This window comes from Oncorhynchus kisutch, unplaced genomic scaffold, assembly GCF_002021735.2.
Source record: "Oncorhynchus kisutch isolate 150728-3 unplaced genomic scaffold, Okis_V2 scaffold3856, whole genome shotgun sequence".
NCBI lineage: Eukaryota > Metazoa > Chordata > Actinopteri > Salmoniformes > Salmonidae > Oncorhynchus > Oncorhynchus kisutch.
The window spans coordinates 280,026-305,441 of record NW_022265801.1 but is presented as its reverse complement, the minus strand read 5'-3'; the positions used below and the strand labels follow the sequence as shown (position 1 = coordinate 305,441).

Below are 25,416 nucleotides of genomic sequence, written 5' to 3'. Positions count from 1 at the left end.
GGGTTGGGACTGGGGGGTTGGAGCTGGGGGATGGAGGGGGGGTTGGGACTTGGGGGTTGTGGGGGAGTTGGGACTGGGGGGTGGTGGGGGGGTTGGAGGGGGTTGGGACTGGGGGATGGAGGGGGTTGGGACTGGGGTTGGAGGGGGTTGGGACTGGGGGTTGGGACTGGGGGTTGGAGCTGGGGGATGGAGGGGGTTGGGACTGGGGGTTGGGACTGGGGGTTGGGACTGGGGGATGGAGGGGGTTGGGACTGGGGTTGGAGGGGGTTGGGACTGGGGGTTGGGACTGGGGGATGGAGGGGGTTGGGACTGGGGGTTGGAGCTGGGGGATGGAGGGGGTTGGAGCTGGGGGATGGAGGGGGTTGGGACTGGGGGTTGGAGCTGGAGCTGGGGGATGGAGGGGGTTGGGACTGGGGGTTGGAGCTGGGGGATGGAGGGGGTTGGAGCTGGGGGATGGAGGGGGTTGGGACTGGGGGTTGGAGGGGGTTGGGACTGGGGGTTGGAGGGGGTTGGGACTGGGGGTTGGAGCTGGGGGTTGGGACTGGGGGATGGAGCTGGGGGTTGGGACTGGGGGATGGAGCTGGGGGTTGGAGCTGGGGGTTGGAGGGGGTTGGGACTGGGGGATGGAGCTGGGGGTTGGGACTGGGGGATGGAGCTGGGGGTTGGGACTGGGGGATGGAGGGGGTTGGGACTGGGGGTTGGGACTGGGGGTTGGAGCTGGGGGTTGGGACTGGGGGTTGGAGGGGGTTGGGACTGGGGGATGGAGGGGGTTGGGACTGGGGGATGGAGGGGGTTGGGACTGGGGTTTGGGACTGGGGGATGGAGCTGGGGGATGGAGGGGGTTGGGACTGGGGGTTGGAGCTGGGGGATGGAGGGGGTTGGGACTGGGGGATGGAGGGGGTTGGAGCTGGGGGATGGAGGGGGTTGGGACTGGGGGTTGGAGGGGGGTGGGACTGGGGGTTGGGACTGGGGGTTGGGACTGGGGGTTGGAGGGGGTTGGGACTGGGGGATTGAGGGGGTTGGGACTGGGGGTTGGAGCTGGGGGTTGGAGGGGGTTGGGACTGGGGGTTGGGGGGGGGGTTGGAGGGGGTTGGAGCTGGGGGTTGGAGGGGGTTGGGACTGGGGGTTGGAGGGGGTTGGAGGGGGTTGGGACTGAACATATGTCTGTGAAATAAAAAGCTGCTCTATGATTCCTTCTCCTCTCCTTCACAGGTAGATAACCACCTCACATTATACCTGATGGTAATGGAGGCTGTCTGAGTGTGACGCAAACTACAAACTGGACACATACCAGTCTGGTCTCATAGACTAGACGTATCATAGTCAACGGAAATCCGGGACACTGAAATTGCTACGGCATGTTATGTTTAGTATGGTTACCTAAGACAGAAGGTTACTTAAGGCAAAAACAAAAGTATGGGGGTTGGTCGGGTAGTATAACGCAAACATCTAGGACCCAAACGTTGCGTGTTCAAATCTCATCACGGACAACTTTACCATTTTACATCATTAGCTACTTTGCAACTACTTAGCATGTTAGCTAACCCTTCCCCTAACCCTAGACTTAAAATGTTTACCTAACTCCTAACCGTAGCCTAGCTAACGTTCGTGTTAGCCACCTAGTTAAGGTTAGCAAACAACAAATATTAATTCATAACATATCATATATTTTGCAAGTGCGTAACATATCATACTAAATGGGTGTCAGACATCCACAAATGAATACGTACCATACAAAACATATCATACTAAATATGTCATGGAATTACGTTTACTATGTTACGTCTACCCCTGAGTGCAGGTTGCTAAAGGACTGTATTCTATAGGACTGTATTCTATAGGACTGTATTCTATAGGACTGTATTCTAAAGGACTGTATTCTATATGACTGTATTCTATAGGGCTGTATTCTATAGGACTGTATTCTATATGACTGTATTCTGAAGGACTGTATTCTAAAGGACTGTATTCTATAGGACTGTATTCTATATGACTGTATTCTATAGGACTGTATTCTAAGGGACTGTATTCTATAGGGCTGTATTCTATAGGACTGTATTCTATATGACTCTATTCTGAAGGACTGTATTCTAAAGGACTGTATTCTATATGACTGTATTCTATAGGGCTGTATTCTATAGGACTGTATTCTATATGACTGTATTCTGAAGGACTGTATTCTAAAGGACTGTATTCTATAGGACTGTATTCTATATGACTGTATTCTATATGACTGTATTCTAAGGGACTGTATTCTATAGGGCTGTATTCTATAGGACTGTATTCTATATGACTCTATTCTGAAGGACTGTATTCTAAAGGACTGTATTCTATAGGGCTGAATTCTATAGGACTGTATTCAATTAGACTGTAATCTATAGGACTGTATTCTATAGGACTGTATCCTATAGAACTGTATTCTATATGACTGTATTCTATATGACTGTATTCTATATGACTGTATTCTAAAGGACTGTATTCTATAGGGGTATATTCTATAGGACTGTATTCTAAAGGACTGTATTCTATAGGGCTGTATTCTATAGGACTGTATTCTATAGGACTGTATTCTATATGACTGTATTCTAAAGGACTGTATTCTATATGACTGTATTCTATTGGGCTGTATTCTATAGGGCTGTATTCTATATGACTGTATTCTAATGGACTGTATTCTATATGACTGTATTCTATAGGACTGTATTCTAAAGGACTGTATTCTATAGGACTGTATTCTATAGGACTGTATTCTATAGGACTGTATTCTATAGGACTGTATTCTATAGGACTGTATTCTATAGGACTGTATTCTATAGGGCTGTATTCCATAGGACTGTATTCCATAGGACTGTATTCTATATGACTGTATTCTATAGGACTGTATTCTATAGGACTGTATTCTATAGGACTGTATTCCATAGGACTGTATTCTATATGACTGTATTCTATAGGACTGTATTCTATAGGACTGTATTCTATAGGGCTCTATTCTATAGGACTGTATTCTATGGGACTGTATTCTATATGACTGTATTCTATATGACTCTATTCTGAAGGACTGTATTCTAAAGGACTGTATTCTATAGGGCTGAATTCTATAGGACTGTATTCAATTAGACTGTAATCTATAGGACTGTATTCTATAGGACTGTATCCTATAGAACTGTATTCTATATGACTGTATTCTATATGACTGTATTCTATATGACTGTATTCTAAAGGACTGTATTCTATAGGGGTATATTCTATAGGACTGTATTCTAAAGGACTGTATTCTATAGGGCTGTATTCTATAGGACTGTTTTCTATAGGACTGTATTCTATATGACTGTATTCTAAAGGACTGTATTCTATATGACTGTATTCTATTGGGCTGTATTCTATAGGGCTGTATTCTATATGACTGTATTCTAATGGACTGTATTCTATATGACTGTATTCTATAGGACTGTATTCTAAAGGACTGTATTCTATAGGACTGTATTCTATAGGACTGTATTCTATAGGACTGTATTCTATATGACTGTATTCTATAGGACTGTATTCTATAGGACTGTATTCTATAGGACTGTATTCTATAGGGCTGTATTCCATAGGACTTAATTCCATAGGACTGTATTCTATATGACTGTATTCTATAGGACTGTATTCTATAGGACTGTATTCTATAGGACTGTATTCCATAGGACTGTATTCTATATGACTGTATTCTATAGGACTGTATTCTATAGGACTGTATTCTATAGGGCTCTATTCTATAGGACTGTATTCTATGGGACTGTATTCTATATGACTGTATTCTATAGGACTGTATTCTATAGGACTGTATTCTATATGACTGTATTCTATAGAACTGTATTCTATTGGACTGTATTCTATAGGACTGTATTCTAAAGGACTGTATTCTACATGACTGTATTATTTGGGTCTATACTGCTTTAGATTGTGTCATTCATTCTTGACAGATATTATTTGGGTCTATACCGCTATAGATTGTGTCATTCATTCTTGACAGATATTATTTGGGTCTATACCGCTATAGATTGTGTCATTCATTCTTGACAGATATTATTTGGGTCTATACCGCTATAGATTATGTTCACGTTTCTCTAATTGTCCGCCAGATGGCGACTGCTATGATGTTCAATAGCAATCAGTGGCATAATGGTGGATTATGTTGATTTAGTTTATTTATTAATTAAATAAACTTGAAGCATAACTCGCTAAAACGTTCTTAGGATGTCCATTGTATTATATTGTAACGATCCTCGCTCTATGAGCCACGTTACAATTCCCATCAAGTGGGAAACACCTATCGGCGTGACGCGTGGGATGTCTGCCTTTCACGCCAAAATCCAGTGTTTGCTTCTCGTTCGCCACAATATTATATTATTATTATATTCTAAAAGATTAGATGACATGTATTCTGTGTAGAAGTGACAACTGTCTGCCACTGGTCACATCCGGGGAACTCTGTGCTCTCCAGCTGCATCCCCGCCTCGTTAACTCGTTCTGACGTGGTGACGAGCAGACTGACACTTCTGCCAGTTGACCGGGCAGGAAAGACTCAAACTCACGGGATGTCAAGACTGGAACCGGACAAACATGTGAAAAGGCGAATCTTGAGTTGCGATGAAGTAGCCTAGTTGGAAGGAAAGGCTACGATAGAGGAAAAGATGGCGAACAACTCAACTTTTGACGTGTTTTCTAACAGAACAGGACAGAATTCATCTCAACCGTCTCCGTTCACTGAAATCCGGGAGAATCCGCTGAAGGTAGGCAACTAGTAACTCACTGAATCTTAAAAGTCTGCACAATCCTTGTTCGGCAGGGAAACTTGATTTCTTATTAGTTGAAACAAATATTATTTTGTATTATTATTCGAGATTAAACACATTTATCGATTTTTTTTAAGGGGAAAGATTTATTTGTATTTTTAGGAATTGTCCTAATATTATCATTATTATTATTATTTCCATGTCCGCTCTGGGACCGGATATGCCCTTGTCTGGGACAAACGATCCCAATTCCGAACTCTCAAAAAAATAAGTTGACCAATTCTAAAAACGGTCAATAATGAATATTAACTGGGAAATGATCTTGTGAAGTTTCTTGCAATTCCCTCTCTGTGACTTTGAAGAATATTTCTCTCAGAACTGTGATTTCCTACAAAACATTTGTTTAGCGATGTGGACATTAACGTCGGAGTCCTAAATGAATCAGGTGAGCGACACCATAAGGACCTTCATGTTCTGGTAAGTTTTCTACTTCAATTTAAACAACCAATATTCAAATCACAATGATCACAACTATAAACTATCAACTCAATCTACCTGATAGATTAAGATATGATTTTTGGTTCATATTCATTAGGTTTTAGTCATAAATCAACTGAGAAAGAAACTCAAATGTAACTTTGTATACCACTTGAATGGGGGAAAAAAACGTTTGTTTTTATTGAGGATTTTCTTATTCATAATTTTCCATATTTGTACAAATGTTTGCATTTTAACTTTTAATTTCTATTGGGGAAAAAAAACATGTCAGACTACCTGTTAACTCCAGTGGCTTGTCAACTCCGTCGCTGATGGCTTAACCCTCTTAAAGATGCGTTATTTTTCTGTCTTTTATATTCGGAAAAATATCTGAATCACTGTTCTGCAACGTGCTTAAACTCTTTTAGTGTTGTCTGTACTAAACCTAAGGGATACTGTTTGCTTTATAAATGATGTTGTTATGTTGTAAATCTTAGAAAAACATGACAAAAAATGCTAACTGAAATAATCCCTGGAGCATTTACATAGTGCAATTAAACAACAAGAGGTTTGGAGATTTGTATTAGTTAATTTTAATTTAAAATGACCCATGAGCACCAAAGTGAAGTTGATAGAAGCATATTTTAAATTGGGGGTCAAATGAAAAGCTAGCAGTCTTAATATTTTAGAGAAATTAAGGCATAAATAAATGTTTCAACCATTTTTCTATCCTAAAAATTCTGAAATAAAGCAACGGCTATGGCGAACTGATGGAAACATCTACTATACAGGGTACATCATCACAGTCATGTTGAAGACTCCTGCCTTAGGAAACATCTACTATACAGGGTACATCATCACAGTCATGTTGAAGACTCCTGCCTTAGGAAACATCTACTATACAGGGTACATCATCACAGTCATGTTGAAGACTCCTGCCTTAGGAAACATCTACTATACAGGAACATCATCACAGTCATGTTGAAGACTCCTGCCTTAGGAAACATCTACTATACAGGGTACATCATCACAGTCATGTTGAAGACTCCTGCCTTAGGAAACATCTACTATACAGGGTACATCAACACAGCCATGTTGAAGTCTCCTGACAACTAAAATCAATACTTAGACATTTTTTTGCCTCCTGTAAGTTTAAGAAACATTGCCTTGCGGCTTGAAATTCCGTTACCAACCCCCCCCCCCCCCCACGTCTTTAAGATATTTACTAATTTCTTTAGAAGGAGGGAGGAGGGAGGATAATGAAAGTTCACAGAAGTAACAAGTAAAAGTAGACCTAATCAATTATTTATTGGAAAATGTGGATACTGAGGGAGATTTTACAGAAATTCTGTAACCAAACTTCTTCCAGTAAAAAGTGTTTTTGTAAAATGGTTAAAAGTAGTCCTTGTGTATGTATGGTTTGTTCAATTTTTTTAAATCAGTGATTTTTGTTTGGTACAGAATCTGAGTGTCAGCGCAATTCCGTTGCCGTGGAATTACATATTTGAATAATCTAATGTTTTAATTAAACAATCAAGGTCATTAAACACATGTAAAAATGAAGAGTATTTTTATGGTGTGACAGAGTTGACATAAATCCATTTAGTTGTCTTATTATGGTGTGATAGAGTTGACATAAATCCATTTAGTTGTCTTTTTATGGTGTGTGTGACAGAGTTGACATAAATCCATTTAGTTGTCTTTTTATGGTGTGTGTGATAGAGTTGACATAAATCCATTTAGTTGTCTTTTTATGGTGTGTGTGACAGAGTTGACATAAATCCATTTAGTTGTCTTTTTATGGTGTGTGTGACAGAGTTGACATAAATCCATTTAGTTGTCTTTTTATGGTGTGTGACAGAGTTGACATAAATCCATTTAGTTGTCTTATTATGGTGTGTGTGACAGAGTTGACATAAATCCATTTAGTTGTCTTTTTATGGTGTGTGTGACAGAGTTGACATAAATCCATTTAGTTGTCTTTTTATGGTGTGTGTGACAGAGTTGACATAAATCCATTTAGTTGTCTTTTTATGGCGTGTGACAGAGTTGACATAAATCCATTTAGTTGTCTTTTTATGGCGTGTGTGACAGAGTTGACATAAATCCATTTAGTTGTCTTTTTATGGCGTGTGTGACAGAGTTGACATAAATCCATTTAGTTGTCTTTTTATGGCGTGTGTGACAGAGTTGACATAAATCCATTTAGTTGTCTTTTTATGGCGTGTGTGACAGAGTTGACATAAATCCATTTAGTTGTCTTTTTATGGTGTGACAGAGTTGACATAAATCCATTTAGTTGTCTTTTTATGGTGTGACAGAGTTGACATAAATCCATTTAGTTGTCTTTTTATGGTGTGTGACAGAGTTGACATAAATCCATTTAGTTGTCTTTTTATGGTGTGTGTGACAGAGTTGACATAAATCCATTTAGTTGTCTTTTTATGGTGTGTGTGACAGAGTTGACATAAATCCATTTAGTTGTCTTTCTATGGTGTGTGTGACAGAGTTGACATAAATCCATTTAGTTGTCTTTTTATGGTGTGTGTGACAGAGTTGACATAAATCCATTTAGTTGTCTTTTTATGGTGTGTGTGACAGAGTTGACATAAATCCATTTAGTTGTCTTTTTATGGTGTGTGACAGAGTTGACATAAATCCATTTAGTTGTCTTTTTATGGTGTGTGTGACAGAGTTGACATAAATCCATTTAGTTGTCTTTTTATGGTGTGTGTGACAGAGTTGACATAAATCCATTTAGTTGTCTTATTATGGTGTGATAGAGTTGACATAAATCCATTTAGTTGTCTTTTTATGGTGTGTGTGACAGAGTTGACATAAATCCATTTAGTTGTCTTTTTATGGTGTGACAGAGTTGACATAAATCCATTTAGTTGTCTTTTTATGGTGTGTGTGACAGAGTTGACATAAATCCATTTAGTTGTCTTATTATGGTGTGATAGAGTTGACATAAATCCATTTAGTTGTCTTTTTATGGTGTGTGTGACAGAGTTGACATAAATCCATTTAGTTGTCTTTTTATGGTGTGTGTGACAGAGTTGACATAAATCCATTTAGTTGTCTTTTTATGGTGTGTGTGACAGAGTTGACATAAATCCATTTAGTTGTCTTTTTATGGTGTGTGTGACAGAGTTGACATAAATCCATTTAGTTGTCTTTTATGGTGTGTGTGACAGAGTTGACATAAATCCATTTAGTTGTCTTTTTATGGTGTGTGTGACAGAGTTGACATAAATCCATTTAGTTGTCTTTTTATGTTTAAGAAACATTGCCTTGCGGCTTGAAATTCCGTTACCAACCCCCCCCCCCCCCCACGTCTTTAAGATATTTACTAATTTCTTTAGAAGGAGGGAGGAGGGAGGATAATGAAAGTTCACAGAAGTAAAAATGAAGAGTATTTTTATGGTGTGACAGAGTTGACATAAATCCATTTAGTTGTCTTTTTATGGTGTGACAGAGTTGACATAAATCCATTTAGTTGTCTTTTTATGGTGTGTGACAGAGTTGACATAAATCCATTTAGTTGTCTTTTTATGGTGTGTGTGACAGAGTTGACATAAATCCATTTAGTTGTCTTTTTATGGTGTGTGTGACAGAGTTGACATAAATCCATTTAGTTGTCTTTCTATGGTGTGTGTGACAGAGTTGACATAAATCCATTTAGTTGTCTTTTTATGGTGTGTGTGACAGAGTTGACATAAATCCATTTAGTTGTCTTTTTATGGTGTGTGTGACAGAGTTGACATAAATCCATTTAGTTGTCTTTTTATGGTGTGTGACAGAGTTGACATAAATCCATTTAGTTGTCTTTTTATGGTGTGTGTGACAGAGTTGACATAAATCCATTTAGTTGTCTTTTTATGGTGTGTGTGACAGAGTTGACATAAATCCATTTAGTTGTCTTATTATGGTGTGATAGAGTTGACATAAATCCATTTAGTTGTCTTTTATGGTGTGTGTGACAGAGTTGACATAAATCCATTTAGTTGTCTTTTTATGGTGTGACAGAGTTGACATAAATCCATTTAGTTGTCTTTTTATGGTGTGTGTGACAGAGTTGACATAAATCCATTTAGTTGTCTTTTTATGGTGTGACAGAGTTGACATAAATCCATTTAGTTGTCTTTTTATGGTGTGTGTGACAGAGTTGACATAAATCCATTTAGTTGTCTTATTATGGTGTGATAGAGTTGACATAAATCCATTTAGTTGTCTTTTTATGGTGTGTGTGACAGAGTTGACATAAATCCATTTAGTTGTCTTTTTATGGTGTGTGTGACAGAGTTGACATAAATCCATTTAGTTGTCTTTTTATGGTGTGTGTGACAGAGTTGACATAAATCCATTTAGTTGTCTTTTTATGGTGTGTGTGACAGAGTTGACATAAATCCATTTAGTTGTCTTTTTATGGTGTGTGTGACAGAGTTGACATAAATCCATTTAGTTGTCTTTTTATGGTGTGTGTGACAGAGTTGACATAAATCCATTTAGTTGTCTTTTTATGGTGTGTGTGACAGAGTTGACATAAATCCATTTAGTTGTCTTTTTATGGTGTGTGTGACAGAGTTGACATAAATCCATTTAGTTGTCTTTTTATGGTGTGTGTGACAGAGTTGACATAAATCCATTTAGTTGTCTTTTTATGGTGTGTGTGACAGAGTTGACATAAATCCATTTAGTTGTCTTTTTATGGTGTGTGTGACAGAGTTGACATAAATCCATTTAGTTGTCTTTTTATGGTGTGTGTGACAGAGTTGACATAAATCCATTTAGTTGTCTTTTTATGGTGTGTGTGACAGAGTTGACATAAATCCATTTAGTTGTCTTTTTATGGTGTGTGTGACAGAGTTGACATAAATCCATTTAGTTGTCTTTTTATGGTGTGTGTGACAGAGTTGACATAAATCCATTTAGTTGTCTTTTTATGGTGTGTGTGACAGAGTTGACATAAATCCATTTAGTTGTCTTTTTATGGTGTGTGTGACAGAGTTGACATAAATCCATTTAGTTGTCTTTTTATGGTGTGTGTGACAGAGTTGACATAAATCCATTTAGTTGTCTTTTTATGGTGTGTGTGACAGAGTTGACATAAATCCATTTAGTTGTCTTTTTATGGTGTGTGTGACAGAGTTGACATAAATCCATTTAGTTGTCTTTTTATGGTGTGTGTGACAGAGTTGACATAAATCCATTTAGTTGTCTTTTTATGGTGTGTGTGACAGAGTTGACATAAATCCATTTAGTTGTCTTTTTATGGTGTGTGTGACAGAGTTGACATAAATCCATTTAGTTGTCTTTTTATGGTGTGTGTGACAGAGTTGACATAAATCCATTTAGTTGTCTTTTTATGGTGTGTGTGACAGAGTTGACATAAATCCATTTAGTTGTCTTTTTATGGTGTGTGTGACAGAGTTGACATAAATCCATTTAGTTGTCTTTTTATGGTGTGTGATAGAGTTGACATAAATCCATTTAGTTGTCTTTTTATGGTGTGTGTGACAGAGTTGACATAAATCCATTTAGTTGTCTTTTTATGGTGTGTGTGACAGAGTTGACATAAATCCATTTAGTTGTCTTTTTATGGTGTGTGTGACAGAGTTGACATAAATCCATTTAGTTGTCTTTTTATGGTGTGTGTGACAGAGTTGACATAAATCCATTTAGTTGTCTTTTTATGGTGTGTGTGACAGAGTTGACATAAATCCATTTAGTTGTCTTATTATGGTGTGTGTGACAGAGTTGACATAAATCCATTTAGTTGTCTTTTTATGGTGTGTGTGACAGAGTTGACATAAATCCATTTAGTTGTCTTTTTATGGCGTGTGTGACAGAGTTGACATAAATCCATTTAGTTGTCTTTTTATGGCGTGTGTGACAGAGTTGACATAAATCCATTTAGTTGTCTTTTATGGCGTGTGTGACAGAGTTGACATAAATCCATTTAGTTGTCTTTTTATGGCGTGTGTGACAGAGTTGACATAAATCCATTTAGTTGTCTTTTTATGGCGTGTGTGACAGAGTTGACATAAATCCATTTAGTTGTCTTTTTATGGCGTGTGTGACAGAGTTGACATAAATCCATTTAGTTGTCTTTTTATGGCGTGTGTGACAGAGTTGACATAAATCCATTTAGTTGTCTTTTTATGGTGTGACAGAGTTGACATAAATCCATTTAGTTGTCTTTTTATGGTGTGACAGAGTTGACATAAATCCATTTAGTTGTCTTTTTATGGTGTGTGACAGAGTTGACATAAATCCATTTAGTTGTCTTTTTATGGTGTGTGACAGAGTTGACATAAATCCATTTAGTTGTCTTTTTATGGTGTGTGACAGAGTTGACATAAATCCATTTAGTTGTCTTTTTATGGTGTGTGTGACAGAGTTGACATAAATCCATTTAGTTGTCTTTTTATGGTGTGTGTGACAGAGTTGACATAAATCCATTTAGTTGTCTTTTTATGGTGTGTGTGACAGAGTTGACATAAATCCATTTAGTTGTCTTTTTATGGTGTGTGTGACAGAGTTGACATAAATCCATTTAGTTGTCTTTTTATGGTGTGTGTGACAGAGTTGACATAAATCCATTTAGTTGTCTTTTTATGGTGTGTGTGACAGAGTTGACATAAATCCATTTAGTTGTCTTTTTATGGTGTGTGTGACAGAGTTGACATAAATCCATTTAGTTGTCTTTTTATGGTGTGTGTGACAGAGTTGACATAAATCCATTTAGTTGTCTTTTTATGGTGTGTGTGACAGAGTTGACATAAATCCATTTAGTTGTCTTTTTATGGTGTGTGTGACAGAGTTGACATAAATCCATTTAGTTGTCTTTTTATGGTGTGTGTGACAGAGTTGACATAAATCCATTTAGTTGTCTTTTTATGGTGTGTGTGACAGAGTTGACATAAATCCATTTAGTTGTCTTTTTATGGTGTGTGATAGAGTTGACATAAATCCATTTAGTTGTCTTTTTATGGTGTGTGTGACAGAGTTGACATAAATCCATTTAGTTGTCTTTTTATGGTGTGTGTGACAGAGTTGACATAAATCCATTTAGTTGTCTTTTTATGGTGTGTGTGACAGAGTTGACATAAATCCATTTAGTTGTCTTTTTATGGTGTGTGTGACAGAGTTGACATAAATCCATTTAGTTGTCTTTTTATGGTGTGTGTGACAGAGTTGACATAAATCCATTTAGTTGTCTTATTATGGTGTGTGTGACAGAGTTGACATAAATCCATTTAGTTGTCTTTTTATGGTGTGTGTGACAGAGTTGACATAAATCCATTTAGTTGTCTTTTTATGGCGTGTGTGACAGAGTTGACATAAATCCATTTAGTTGTCTTTTTATGGCGTGTGTGACAGAGTTGACATAAATCCATTTAGTTGTCTTTTTATGGCGTGTGTGACAGAGTTGACATAAATCCATTTAGTTGTCTTTTTATGGCGTGTGTGACAGAGTTGACATAAATCCATTTAGTTGTCTTTTTATGGCGTGTGTGACAGAGTTGACATAAATCCATTTAGTTGTCTTTTTATGGCGTGTGTGACAGAGTTGACATAAATCCATTTAGTTGTCTTTTTATGGCGTGTGTGACAGAGTTGACATAAATCCATTTAGTTGTCTTTTTATGGTGTGACAGAGTTGACATAAATCCATTTAGTTGTCTTTTTATGGTGTGACAGAGTTGACATAAATCCATTTAGTTGTCTTTTTATGGTGTGTGACAGAGTTGACATAAATCCATTTAGTTGTCTTTTTATGGTGTGTGACAGAGTTGACATAAATCCATTTAGTTGTCTTTTTATGGTGTGTGACAGAGTTGACATAAATCCATTTAGTTGTCTTTTTATGGTGTGTGTGACAGAGTTGACATAAATCCATTTAGTTGTCTTTTTATGGTGTGTGTGACAGAGTTGACATAAATCCATTTAGTTGTCTTTTTATGGTGTGTGTGACAGAGTTGACATAAATCCATTTAGTTGTCTTTTTATGGTGTGTGTGACAGAGTTGACATAAATCCATTTAGTTGTCTTTTTATGGTGTGTGTGACAGAGTTGACATAAATCCATTTAGTTGTCTTTTTATGGTGTGTGTGACAGAGTTGACATAAATCCATTTAGTTGTCTTTTTATGGTGTGTGTGACAGAGTTGACATAAATCCATTTAGTTGTCTTTTTATGGTGTGTGTGACAGAGTTGACATAAATCCATTTAGTTGTCTTTTTATGGTGTGTGATAGAGTTGACATAAATCCATTTAGTTGTCTTTTTATGGTGTGTGATAGAGTTGACATAAATCCATTTAGTTGTCTTTTTATGGTGTGTGATAGAGTTGACATAAATCCATTTAGTTGTCTTTTTATGAAAACATGTAAGAATGAGGTTGTTTATTTTACATGTTGAGAGAGCTGATACTTTGATCTATCAAAATATATATTTTAAGAAAAATATTTGTGAAAAACCCAAAATGTATATTTTCAATTTTTTTTCAAGAATCCCTTCACAGTGCCCTTCACAGTGCCAGGGTAGTAATCTGTCACTATAGTAGTGTTCTGGTCCTTCACAGTGTCAGGGTAGTAATCTGTCACTATAGTAGTGTTCTGGTCCTTCACAGTGTCAGGGTAGTAATCTGTCACTATAGTAGTGTTCTGGTCCTTCACAGTGTCAGGGTAGTAATCTGTTCACTATAGTAGTGTTCTGGTTCTTCCTCGGCACACAGATGCACATTCTCCTCGGCACACAGATGCACATTCTCCTCGGCACACAGATGCACATTCTCCTCTGCACACAGATGCACATTCTCCTCTGCACACAGATGCACATTCTCCTCTGCACACAGATGCACATTCTCCTCTGCACACAGATGCACATTCTCCTCTGCACACAGATGCACATTCTCCTCTGCACACAGATGCACATTCTCCTCTGCACACAGATGCACATTCTCCTCTGCACACAGATGCACATTCTCCTCTGCACACAGATGCACATTCTCCTCTGCACACAGATGCACATTCTCCTCTGCACACAGATGCACATTCTCCTCTGCACACAGATGCACATTCTCCTCTGCACACAGATGCACATTCTCCTCTGCACACAGATGCACATTCTCCTCTGCACACAGATGCACATTCTCCTCTGCACACAGATGCACATTCTCCTCTGCACACAGATGCACATTCTCCTCTGCACACAGATGCACATTCTCCTCTGCACACAGATGCACATTCTCCTCTGCACACAGATGCACATTCTCCTCTGCACACAGATGCACATTCTCCTCTGCACACAGATGCACATTCTCCTCTGCACACAGATGCACATTCTCCTCTGCACACAGATGCACATTCTCCTCTGCACACAGATGCACATTCTCCTCGGCACACAGATGCACATTCTCCTCGGCACACAGATGCACATTCTCCTCGGCACACAGATGCACATTCTCCTCGGCACACAGATGCACATTCTCCTCGGCACACAGATGCACATTCTCCTCGGCACACAGATGCACATTCTCCTCGGCACACAGATGCACATTCTCCTCGGCACACAGATGCACATTCTCCTCTGCACACAGATGCACATTCTCCTCTGCACACAGATGCACATTCTCCTCATACTCATCTTCCCATCTGTCCCAGGCAGGGAATTCTGTCAGCCACGTTGTCAGGTGGACCTGGGCATAGATGAGGACTGAGGTGAATTCTGTCAACCACGTTGTCAGGGCCTGGGCAGAGATGAGGACTGAGGTGAATTCTGTCAGCCACGTTGACAGGACCTGGGCAGAGATGAGGACTGAGGTGAATTCTGTCAGCCACGTTGTCAGGGGGGCCTGGGCAGAGATGAGTTGTGAGGCATATACTGTAGAAATAGGAGAAGAGACTGTTCTGCAGGAGAATGGGTTTACTGTACTATAAGGGTTGAACAGCTGGCAGCTCTGAGATAACTCAATACCCCAGCCTGCTCTCTCCCTTCCCTCCTCCCCTCCCAGGTCAGAGGCCACGGATCAGCCCATCTCTTTACCCCTTCATCCATCCCCAGCCCGTCACAGTTCTCCATTGTCACGTAGCACAAAGAAGCACGCTGTCCCCCTGGACACCGAGAGAGAGAGGGAGACAGTGGGGGAGGAGAACATCAGTCTCATTCTGTTCTGTCACCTCTTCAGACCCAGAGAGAGAGTTCTGTTCTGTCACCTCCTCAGACCCAGAGAGAGAGTTCTGTTCTGTCACCTCCTCAGACCCAGAGAGAGAGTTCTGTTCTGTCACCTCCTCAGACCCAGAGAGAGAGTTCTGTTCTGTCACCTCCTCAGACCCAGAGAGAGAGTTCTGTTCTGTCACCTCCTCAGACCCAGAGAGAGAGTTCTGTTCTGTCACCTCCTCAGACCCAGAGAGAGAGTTCTGTTCTGTCACCTCCTCAGACCCAGAGAGAGAGTTCTGTTCTGTCACCTCCTCAGACCCAGAGAGAGAGTTCTGTTCTGTCACCTCCTCAGACCCAGAGAGAGAGTTCTGTTCTGTCACCTCCTCAGACCCAGAGAGAGAGTTCTGTTCTGTCACCTCCTCAGACCCAGAGAGAGAGTTCTGTTCTGTCACCTCTTCAGACCCAGTCAGACCCAGAGAGAGAGTTCTGTTCTGTCACCTCTTCAGACCCAGTCAGACCCAGAGAGAGAGTTCTGTTCTGTCACCTCTTCAGACCCAGTCAGACCCAGAGAGAGAGTTCTGTTCTGTCGCTTCTTCAGACCCGGTCAGACCCAGAGAGAGTTCTGTTCTGTCACCTCTTCAGACCCGGTCAGACCCAGAGAGAGGAGATGCAGGAAGAATGTTAGGCCCTATAGAGAACACTCTGGGGTAGAATGTTAGGCCCTATAGAGAACACTCTGGGGTAGAATGTTAGGCCCTATAGAGAACACTCTGGGGTAGAATGTTCTGGGCTACAATGTTAGGGACAGAGTTAGAACACTCTGGGGTAGAATGTTAGGGACAGAGTTAGAACACTATGGGGTAGAATGTTAGGGACAGAGTTAGAACACTCTGGGGTAGAATGTTAGGGACAGAGTTAGAACACTCTGGGGTAGAATGTTAGGGACAGAGTTAGAACACTCTGGGGTAGAATGTTAGGGACAGAGTTAGAACACTCTGGGGTAGAATGTTAGGGACAGAGTTAGAACACTCTGGGGTAGAATGTTAGGGACAGAAGCACCCTGACCAGAACGGACCTGCCAGGCCAATTAGGTCATGTTTGCCAAGTAGGACACTCCCTAGTGTGCCAGCCTGCTTGTGGCCTTTGTTGTGTTTGCCCTTCCTGCTACAAGGAAGCCAGACCTCTGTTCCCTCTGAGTGAATGGGCTGATGAATACTACTGTGCAATTCCATGTAAAAGAAATCAGTCAATTGAAATAAATTCATGAGGCTATAATCTATGGGTTTCACATTACAGATATGCATCTGTTGGTCACAGATCCCTTAAATAAAGGTAGGGGTGTGATCAGAAAACCAGTCAGTATCTGGTGTGATCAGAACACCAGTCAGTATCTGGTGTGATCAGAACACCAGTCAGTATCTGGTGTGATCAGAACACCAGTCAGTATCTGGTGTGATCAGAACACCAGTCCGTATCTGGTGTGATCAGAACACCAGTCCGTATCTGGTGTGATCAGAACACCAGTCCGTATCTGGTGTGATCAGAACACCAGTCCGTATCTGGTGTGATCAGAAAACCAGTCAGTATCTGGTGTCACCACCATTTACCTCATGCAGCTTGACACATCTCCTTCACATAGAGTTGATCAGGCTGTTGATTGTGGCCTGTGGAATGTTGTCCCCACTCCTCTTCAATGGGGTGACATGTCTAGTGAGAATGCAGACCATGGAAGAACTGGGGGAAAAATGTCAGCTTCCAGGAAGTGTACAGATCCTTGCGACATGGGGCCGTGCATTATCATGCTGAAACATGAGATGATGGCGGCGGATGAATGGCACGACAATGGGGCCTCGGGATCTCGTCACGGTATCTCTGTGCTTTCAAATGACCATAGATAAAATACAGTTGTTAGTTGTCTGTAGTTTATGCCTGGCCATACCATAACTCCACAATGGGGCACTCTGTTCACAATGTTGACATCAGTAAATCAAATCAAATGTATTTATAAAGCCCTTCTTACATCAGCTGATATCTCAAAGTGCTGTACAGAAACCCAGCCTAAAACCCCAAACAGCAAGCAATGCAGGTGTAGAAGCACGGTGGCTAGGAAAAACTCACTAGAAAGGCCAGAACCTAGGAAGAAACCTAGAGAGGAACCAGGCTATGTGGGGTGGCCAGTCCTCTTCTGGCTGTGCCGGGTGGAGATTATAACAGAACATGGCCAAGATGTTCAAATGTTCTTAAATGACCAGCAGGGTCGTATAATAATAAGGCAGAACAGTTGAAACTGGAGCAGCAGCATGGCCAGGTAGACTGGGGACAGCAAGGAGTCATCATGTCAGGTAGTCCTGGGGCATGGTCCTAGGGCTCAGGTCCTTCTAAACCGCTCGACCACATAACGCCATACATCCGGTTTGCGGTTGTGAGGCCGGTTGACATTGGAGATGGTTTATGGGATTAACAGGGATGTAAACAAATTGTTTCACAATTTCAGAGACATTTTTTGGGATCTTTTATTTCAGCATTTTTTTATATTTTTGTTCAGTATCGTTTTGGAGAAATTATTTGCCGTACGTTTAAGAAACATTGCTTTATGCCTTGTCATTCCATTACCAGAAACACTTTGAGATGTGTTCTAATTTCTCTGCCTCATGAAGAGGGAGGATCATGAATGTTCACAGAACTAACAAGTAAAGGTAAAGCTATCAATTAGTTTGTGATTTTACTGATCTCAAACTTGTTTATTAATTAATGAGAGATTTAAAACTTGTAATTCTGTTGCGAATCGGTAACAGAATTAGCCAAAAATCAGTCACGGAATTACTGCAATTGAATTGGGAAATGATAGTAGTCACAAACCACAGTTGGGTCTCCTGCTACTGTCCTCCCTTTCACTGGTGTACTCCGCCCATGGAAGGAATCGGGCCCACTCTCCCTGCCGGTCCTGGCAGTGACTCCTCAGGAACCTCCCCAGCTCCTGGTTCATCCTCTCCACCTGCCTGTTGGACTGAGGCCGGTACCTGGAAGTGAGGCTGACTGTGACCCCGAGCTTCTCCATAAAGGCTTTCCGTACCCGTAATGTTAATTGGGGGCCATGGTCAGAGACGATGTCCTCCGGAAGGCCATAACGGGAAGGGGAAGGAGTTTCCCTGCTGGAGCGTTCCGTGAGGATTTGTTTTGATCAGGAGTTGACGTAGCGACTAACGTGCTGCGCCAAGGTAGGCCACCAATACTTCTCAGATTGGGTAGTGCGAGAAATACCTGACTGTCCAGTGATGACAGCTGTCTGCGCCCAGGTTAGCAGATGATCCCTAATCCCCGTGGGAACGTAGATGCCTTCAGGAGGACAGTTAGTGGGTGCGGGCTCTATCTCCAGAGACTGGCGAATGTCCACATCTACGTCCCAGACCACAGGGGCTACAACTCGAGAGGAAGGGATTACAGGTGCATGGGCAGGACCCTCTCCCGAATCGTAGAGACGTGACAAGGCATCGGCTTTGGTGGGTTTTTTTAACCTGGGAGAATCTTGTGAAGTAAAGGGCCCACCTTGCTTGGCGCGGATTCAGCCTCCTTTTCTGTCCGTATGTACTCCAGGTTCCGATGGTCGGTGAGGATGACGAATGGGTCCGTGGCGCCCTCCAGCCAGTGTCTCCACCCCTAATGCCAATTTCACCACCAGGAGCTCTCGATCACCGACGTCGTAATTCCTCTGCGGGGGATAGTTTCTTAGAATAATATGCACACGGATGCAATTTCTGTGGATGACCTTGTCGTTGAGACAGAACTGCCCCCACGCCCACCTCTGAAGCGTCCACCACAAAAGGTATTGTGGGATCTGGATGTTTGAGCAATGGGGGCGGAGGGTGAAACGTCCCATTAGTAGACTGAAGGCCTCGTCGGCTGCTAGACTCTGGACCAACCTACGGGGACCACCCTTAAGGAGAAGGGTGAGAGGAGCGGGGATGGAGCTCAAATACCTGATGAAACAGCGGTAGAAGTTGGCAAAACCCCAAAAAACATTGTAACATTGTAACCCCTTTTATGGTGGTTGGGACTGGCCATGATCTGACTGCATCTACCTTCTTGACATCCATCTTCACTCCTTACGGGCTGATTTGGTAGCCTGGGAAGGAGCCTCCTGATGAAACTGGCACTTCTCAGCCTTGACAAACAGGTGGTTAGCCGGGAGGCGTTCCAGAACTACTCGGACGTGAGCGATGTGATCTTCCAAGGTAGCCGAGTAGACCAGAATGTCATCCGTATAAACAACCTCCTGGCATCTGAGCATGTCCCGGGAGCACCTTGTTGACAAATGCCTGGAACACTGACGGAGCATTGGCTAATCCAAATGGCATCACCAAGTACTCGTCGAGACCAGACATCTTGCTAAAATCTGTCTTCCATTCATCACCCTCCCAGATGCGGATGAGATTGTATGCACTCCGCAGGTCCAGCTCCGGTAACGGTACTTGGTGGTGACTTCATTGAGTCCTCTGTAATCAATACATCCATACGTCTTGGCCACGAAGAAGAAACCAGCCAACGCTGGAGAAGTGGACTTGCGGATGAAACCTTGTTGGAACGCCTCATAGATGTACTGGCAACCTCGAACACCCGAAGGGGGGGAGCGGGAGTAGACGTGACACAAACACCAAAGCCGGCGGGAGTATCGTTGAGGTGAAGCATCTGTTAAACAAACAAAAGGTGTTGTACAAGCAGTTGTTACAACAACAACAACATATTGTAGCTTCAAGTGTTTTGTCCAAAAGCTGGTGGAACATTCAACTAATACAAGAATGGATGACCTGACCAGAGAGGTCCAGGAACTGAAGAACAGTTTGCAGTTCTCCCAGGGTCAGCACGATGAGTTTAAACAAGAGAACGGGCAAGTTGAATGCAGTCTGTAAGTCCGTGAGAGAGGACATCAGTTCGGTGTGTGAATCCATGATAACGATGACGGAGAAATCAGATTATCTTGAGGGACAATCAAGGCGGAACAACATGGTTGTGGACGGAATTGCAGAATCTCCACGAGACCTGGACGGAGTCTGAAGACAAAGTGAGGGAAATGATTTGGAGATGGACCACAGTAAAATTTAGGTGGACAACGCCCACAGGACTGGAAAACCCACCACCGGCCAAGGTGAGATGCCCAGGCCAATAGCAGTCCAGTTCCTCAGGTTCAAGGACAAAGTAGCTGTTCCGGAAAGAGCCAAGAACTTAAGAGGAACGTATATCTTCCTCAGCGAGGACTATCCTGAAGCTGTCTGCCAGAATAGGAAATCATTTTTCCCAGCCATGAAAGCTGCCAGAGCACGTAGGGACATTGCTTACATTCGCTATGACAGGCTCATTGGCCACCCTCCCTACGACCGGCTCATTGGCCACCCTCGCTACGACAGGCTCATTGGCCAACCTCCCTACGACAGGCTCATTGGCCACCCTCCCTACGGCCACCCTCCCTACGCCTGGCTCATTGGCCACCCTCCCTACGACAGGCTCAATGGCCACCCTCCCTACGACAGGCTCATTGGCCACCCTCCCTACGACAGGCTCATTGGCCACCCTCCCTACGCCCGGCTCATTGGCCACCCTCCCTACGACAGGCTCATTGGCCACCCTCCCTACGCCCGGCTCATTGGCCACCCTCCCTACGCCCGGCTCATTGGCCACCCTCCCTACGCCCGGCTCATTGGCCACCCTCCCTACGCCCGGCTCATTGGCCACCCTCCCTACGCCCGGCTCATTGGCCACCCTCCCTACGGCAGGCTCATTGGCCACCCTCCCTACGGCAGGCTCATTGGCCACCCTCCCTACGGCAGGCTCATTGGCCACCCTCCCTACGGCAGGCTCATTGGCCACCCTCCCTACGACAGGCTCATTGTCCACCCTCCCTACGACAGGCTCATTGTCCACCCTCCCTACGCCCGGCTCATTGGCCACCCTCCCTACGCCCGGCTCATTGGCCACCCTCCCTACGACAGGCTCATTGGCCACCCTCCCTACGACAGGCTCATTGGCCACCCTCCCTACGCCCGGCTCATTGGCCACCCTCCCTACGCCCGGCTCATTGGCCACCCTCCCTACGACAGGCTCATTGGCCACCCTCCCTACGACAGGCTCATTGGCCACCCTCCCTACGACAGGCTCATTGGCCACCCTCCCTACGCCCGGCTCATTGGCCACCCTCCCTACGACAGGCTCATTGGCCACCCTCCCTACGACCGGCTCATTGGCCACCCTCCCTACGCCCGGCTCATTGGCCACCCTCCCTACGCCCGGCTCATTGGCCACCCTCCCTACGCCCGGCTCATTGGCCACCCTCCCTACGCCCGGCTCATTGGCCACCCTCCCTACGCCCGGCTCATTGGCCACCCTCCCTACGCCCGGCTCATTGGCCACCCTCCCTACGACAGGCTCATTGGCCACCCTCCCTACGACAGGCTCATTGGCCACCCTCCCTACGACAGGCTCATTGGCCACCCTCCCTACGACAGGCTCATTGGCCACCCTCCCTACGCCCGGCTCATTGGCCACCCTCCCTACGCCCGGCTCATTGGCCACCCTCCCTACGCCCGGCTCATTGGCCACCCTCCCTACGACAGGCTCATTGGCCACCCTCCCTACGACAGGCTCATTGGCCACCCTCCCTACGACAGGCTCATTGGCCACCCTCCCTACGCCCGTCTCATTGGCCACCCTCCCTACTTCAGGCTCATTGGCCACCCTCCCTACGACAGGCTCATTGGCCACCCTCCCTACGACAGGCTCATTGGCCACCCTCCCTACGACAGGCTCATTGGCCACCCTCCCTACGACAGGCTCATTGGCCACCCTCCCTACGACAGGCTCATTGGCCACCCTCCCTACGACAGGCTCATTGGCCACCCTCCCTACGACAGGCTCATTGGCCACCCTACCTACGACAGGCTCATTGGCCACCCTCCCTACGCCCGGCTCATTGTCCACCCTCCCTACGACAGGCTCATTGTCCACCCTCCCTCCCAAAAGCCTGTAAGGGATGAGAGAGCCAAGCCTATGGGTCCGTAGCTTCAACCCCGCTGCACACACACACCAATTGATTTAATGCACAGCTGAATGTATATATTTCTCTCTTTCTTTGTCTGGTCTTTTCCATATTATGTCCATCTGTGATCAGCTACCCAGGAAAGGTGCTGAAAATAGTAATATGGGCTATCTGTAGCCTTACAAATAAGGTTCAGGAACTCTGACTTCCCAACATCAAACAACATTAATACATTAGCCATTTCTTAGACTCACTTAGATAGTTAATTTGATGTTACATACAAGGATATAACATCTATAGAAGAGACAGGAATGCTTATAGGGGAGGTGTTGCTGTATATATTCAGAGCCATATTCCCTGTGATGCTTATGGGGGAGGTGTTGTTGTATATATTCAGAGCCATATTCCCTGTAATGTTTATAGGGGAGGTGTTGTGTATATTCAGAGCCATATTCCCTGTAATGTTTATAGGGGAGGTGTTGCTGTATATATGCAGAGCCATATTCCCTGTAATGCTTATGGGGGAGGTGTTGTTGTATATATTCAGAGCCATATTCCCTGTGATGCTTAGAGAAGATCTCATATAACATCTATAGAAGAGACAGGAATGCTTATGGCGGTGTTGCTGTATATATTCAGAGCCATATTCCCTGTAATGCTTAGAGAAGATCTTATGTCAGGTGTTATTGAAGTGTTGTGGTTTGCTGGTTCATTTGGCCCTTCATCTAAAGCCTTTTATTGTGGGGTGTTGCTGTAGGCCACCAAGTGCTAACAGTCAGTATCTAAATAATGTGTAAAATGCTTGCTAGGGTATGTGATGTAAACAGAGAGGTCTACTTTCTCAGGGGACCTGAATATGGACTGGTTTTCATCAAGCTGTCCGCTCAACAGGAAGCTTCTGACTGTAACCGGTGTCTGTAATCTGGTTCAGGTTATTAGTCAACCCACTCAACAGGAAGCTTCTCACTGTAACCAGTGTCTGTAATCTGGTTCAGGTTATTAATCAACCCACTCAACAGGAAGCTTCTCACTGTAACCAGTGTCTGTAATCTGGTTCAGGTTATTAATCAACCCACTCAACAGGAAGCTTCTCACTGTAACCAGTGTCTGTAATCTGGTTCAGGTTATTAATCAACCCACTCAACAGGAAGCTTCTCACTGTAACCAGTGTCTGTAATCTGGTTCAGGTTATTAATCAACCTACTCAACAGGAAGCTTCTCACTGTAACCAGTGTCTGTAATCTGGTTCAGGTTATTAATCAACCCACTCAACAGGAAGCTTCTCACTGTAACCAGTGTCTGTAATCTGGTTCAAGTTATTAATCAACCCACTCAACAGGAAGCTTCTCACTGTAACCAGTGTCTGTAATCTGGTTCAGGTTATTAATCAACAGGAAGCTTCTCACTGTAACCAGTGTCTGTAATCTGGTTCAGGTTATTAATCAACCCTCTCAACAGGAAGCTTCTCACTGTAACCAGTGTCTGTAATCTGGTTCAGGTTATTAATCAACCTACTCAACAGGAAGCTTCTCACTGTAACCAGTGTCTGTAATCTGGTTCAGGTTATTAATCAACCCACTCAACAGGAAGCTTCTCACTGTAACCAGTGTCTGTAATCTGGTTCAAGTTATTAATCAACCCACTCAACAGGAAGCTTCTCACTGTAACCAGTGTCTGTAATCTGGTTCAGGTTATTAATCAACCCACTCAACAGGAAGCTTCTCACTGTAACCAGTGTCTGTAATCTGGTTCAGGTTATTAATCAACCCTCTCAACAGGAAGCTTCTCACTGTAACCAGTGTCTGTAATCTGGTTCAGGTTAATAGTCAACCTATCAGGTTGTTTACAAACACTACAGGAACAAGATCATCCACATGTATCACATTTGTACTAATACTGTATAACTTTGTTCTTACGCTGTATCTGGATGCAGTGATCACAATATAGTGGCTATATACAGGAAGGACAAATTTCCAACAGCTGGGCCTAAAATAGTATACAAGAGATCATACAAGATTTAGCTGTGACTCTTATGTGGATGTTATTTGTTGGTCTGAGCATCCAGACGCTGCACTTGATGAATTTATGAAATTGCTTCTTCAAATTATTGATAAACATGAAACTGACTGTTAGAACTGTTAAAGGCTCCGTGGATCGATGTGGAAACTGACTGTTAGAACTGTTAAGGCTCCGTGGATCGATGAGGAAACTGACTGTTAGAACTGTTAAGGCTCCGTGGATCGATGAGGAAACTGACTGTTAGAACTGTTAAGGCTCCGTGGATCGATGAGGAAATGAAGAAACTGACTGTTAGAACTGTTAAGGCTCCTTGGATCGATGAGGAAACTGACTGTTAGAACTGTAAAGGCTCCGTGGATCGATGAGGAAACTGACTGTTAGAACTGTAAAGGCTCCGTGGATCGATGAGGAAACTGACTGTTAGAACTGTTAAGGCTCCATGGATCGATGAGGAAACTGACTGTTAGAACTGTAAAGGCTCCATGGATCGATGAGGAAACTGACTGTTAGAACTGTTAAGGCTCCGTGGATCGATGAGGAAACTGACTGTTAGAACTGTAAAGGCTCCGTGGATCGATGAGGAAACTGACTGTTAGAACTGTAAAGGCTCCATGGATCGATGAGGAAACTGACTGTTAGAACTGTTAAGGCTCCGTGGATCGATGAGGAAACTGACTGTTAGAACTGTTAAGGCTCCGTGGATCGATAAGGAAATGAAGAAACTGTATTGGTTGAAAGAGACGGGACAAAAGGAAGTGGCTAACAAGTCTGTCTGACTTCCTGCAAAATGAGAAATGTAACTAAACTATATTATGAAGCCGAGATCAATGATATAAAGAATGATGGCAAAAAAACATTTGAGTTTAGAATGAAATTCTGGGCAGAAAGACAACATTCAACTCCATCTTTTATCTAAGTTCCATATTGCCTAAATAGAACAAGGATAAGA

General features: G+C 43.0%; 1 protein-coding gene across 1 annotated transcript in view; it reads left to right on the top strand.

The window, feature by feature from the left end:
* Positions 1-4,479: 4,479 nt before the first annotated feature.
* The window catches only part of LOC116372034 (NIPA-like protein 2), a 94,385-nt gene continuing 73,448 nt past the window's right edge, over positions 4,480-25,416 (top strand). Inside the window, 1 exon segment of the mRNA XM_031821108.1 lies at positions 4,480-4,775. Within this exon segment, the coding sequence (XP_031676968.1) occupies positions 4,677-4,775 (99 nt within the window). The 5' untranslated portion in view covers positions 4,480-4,676.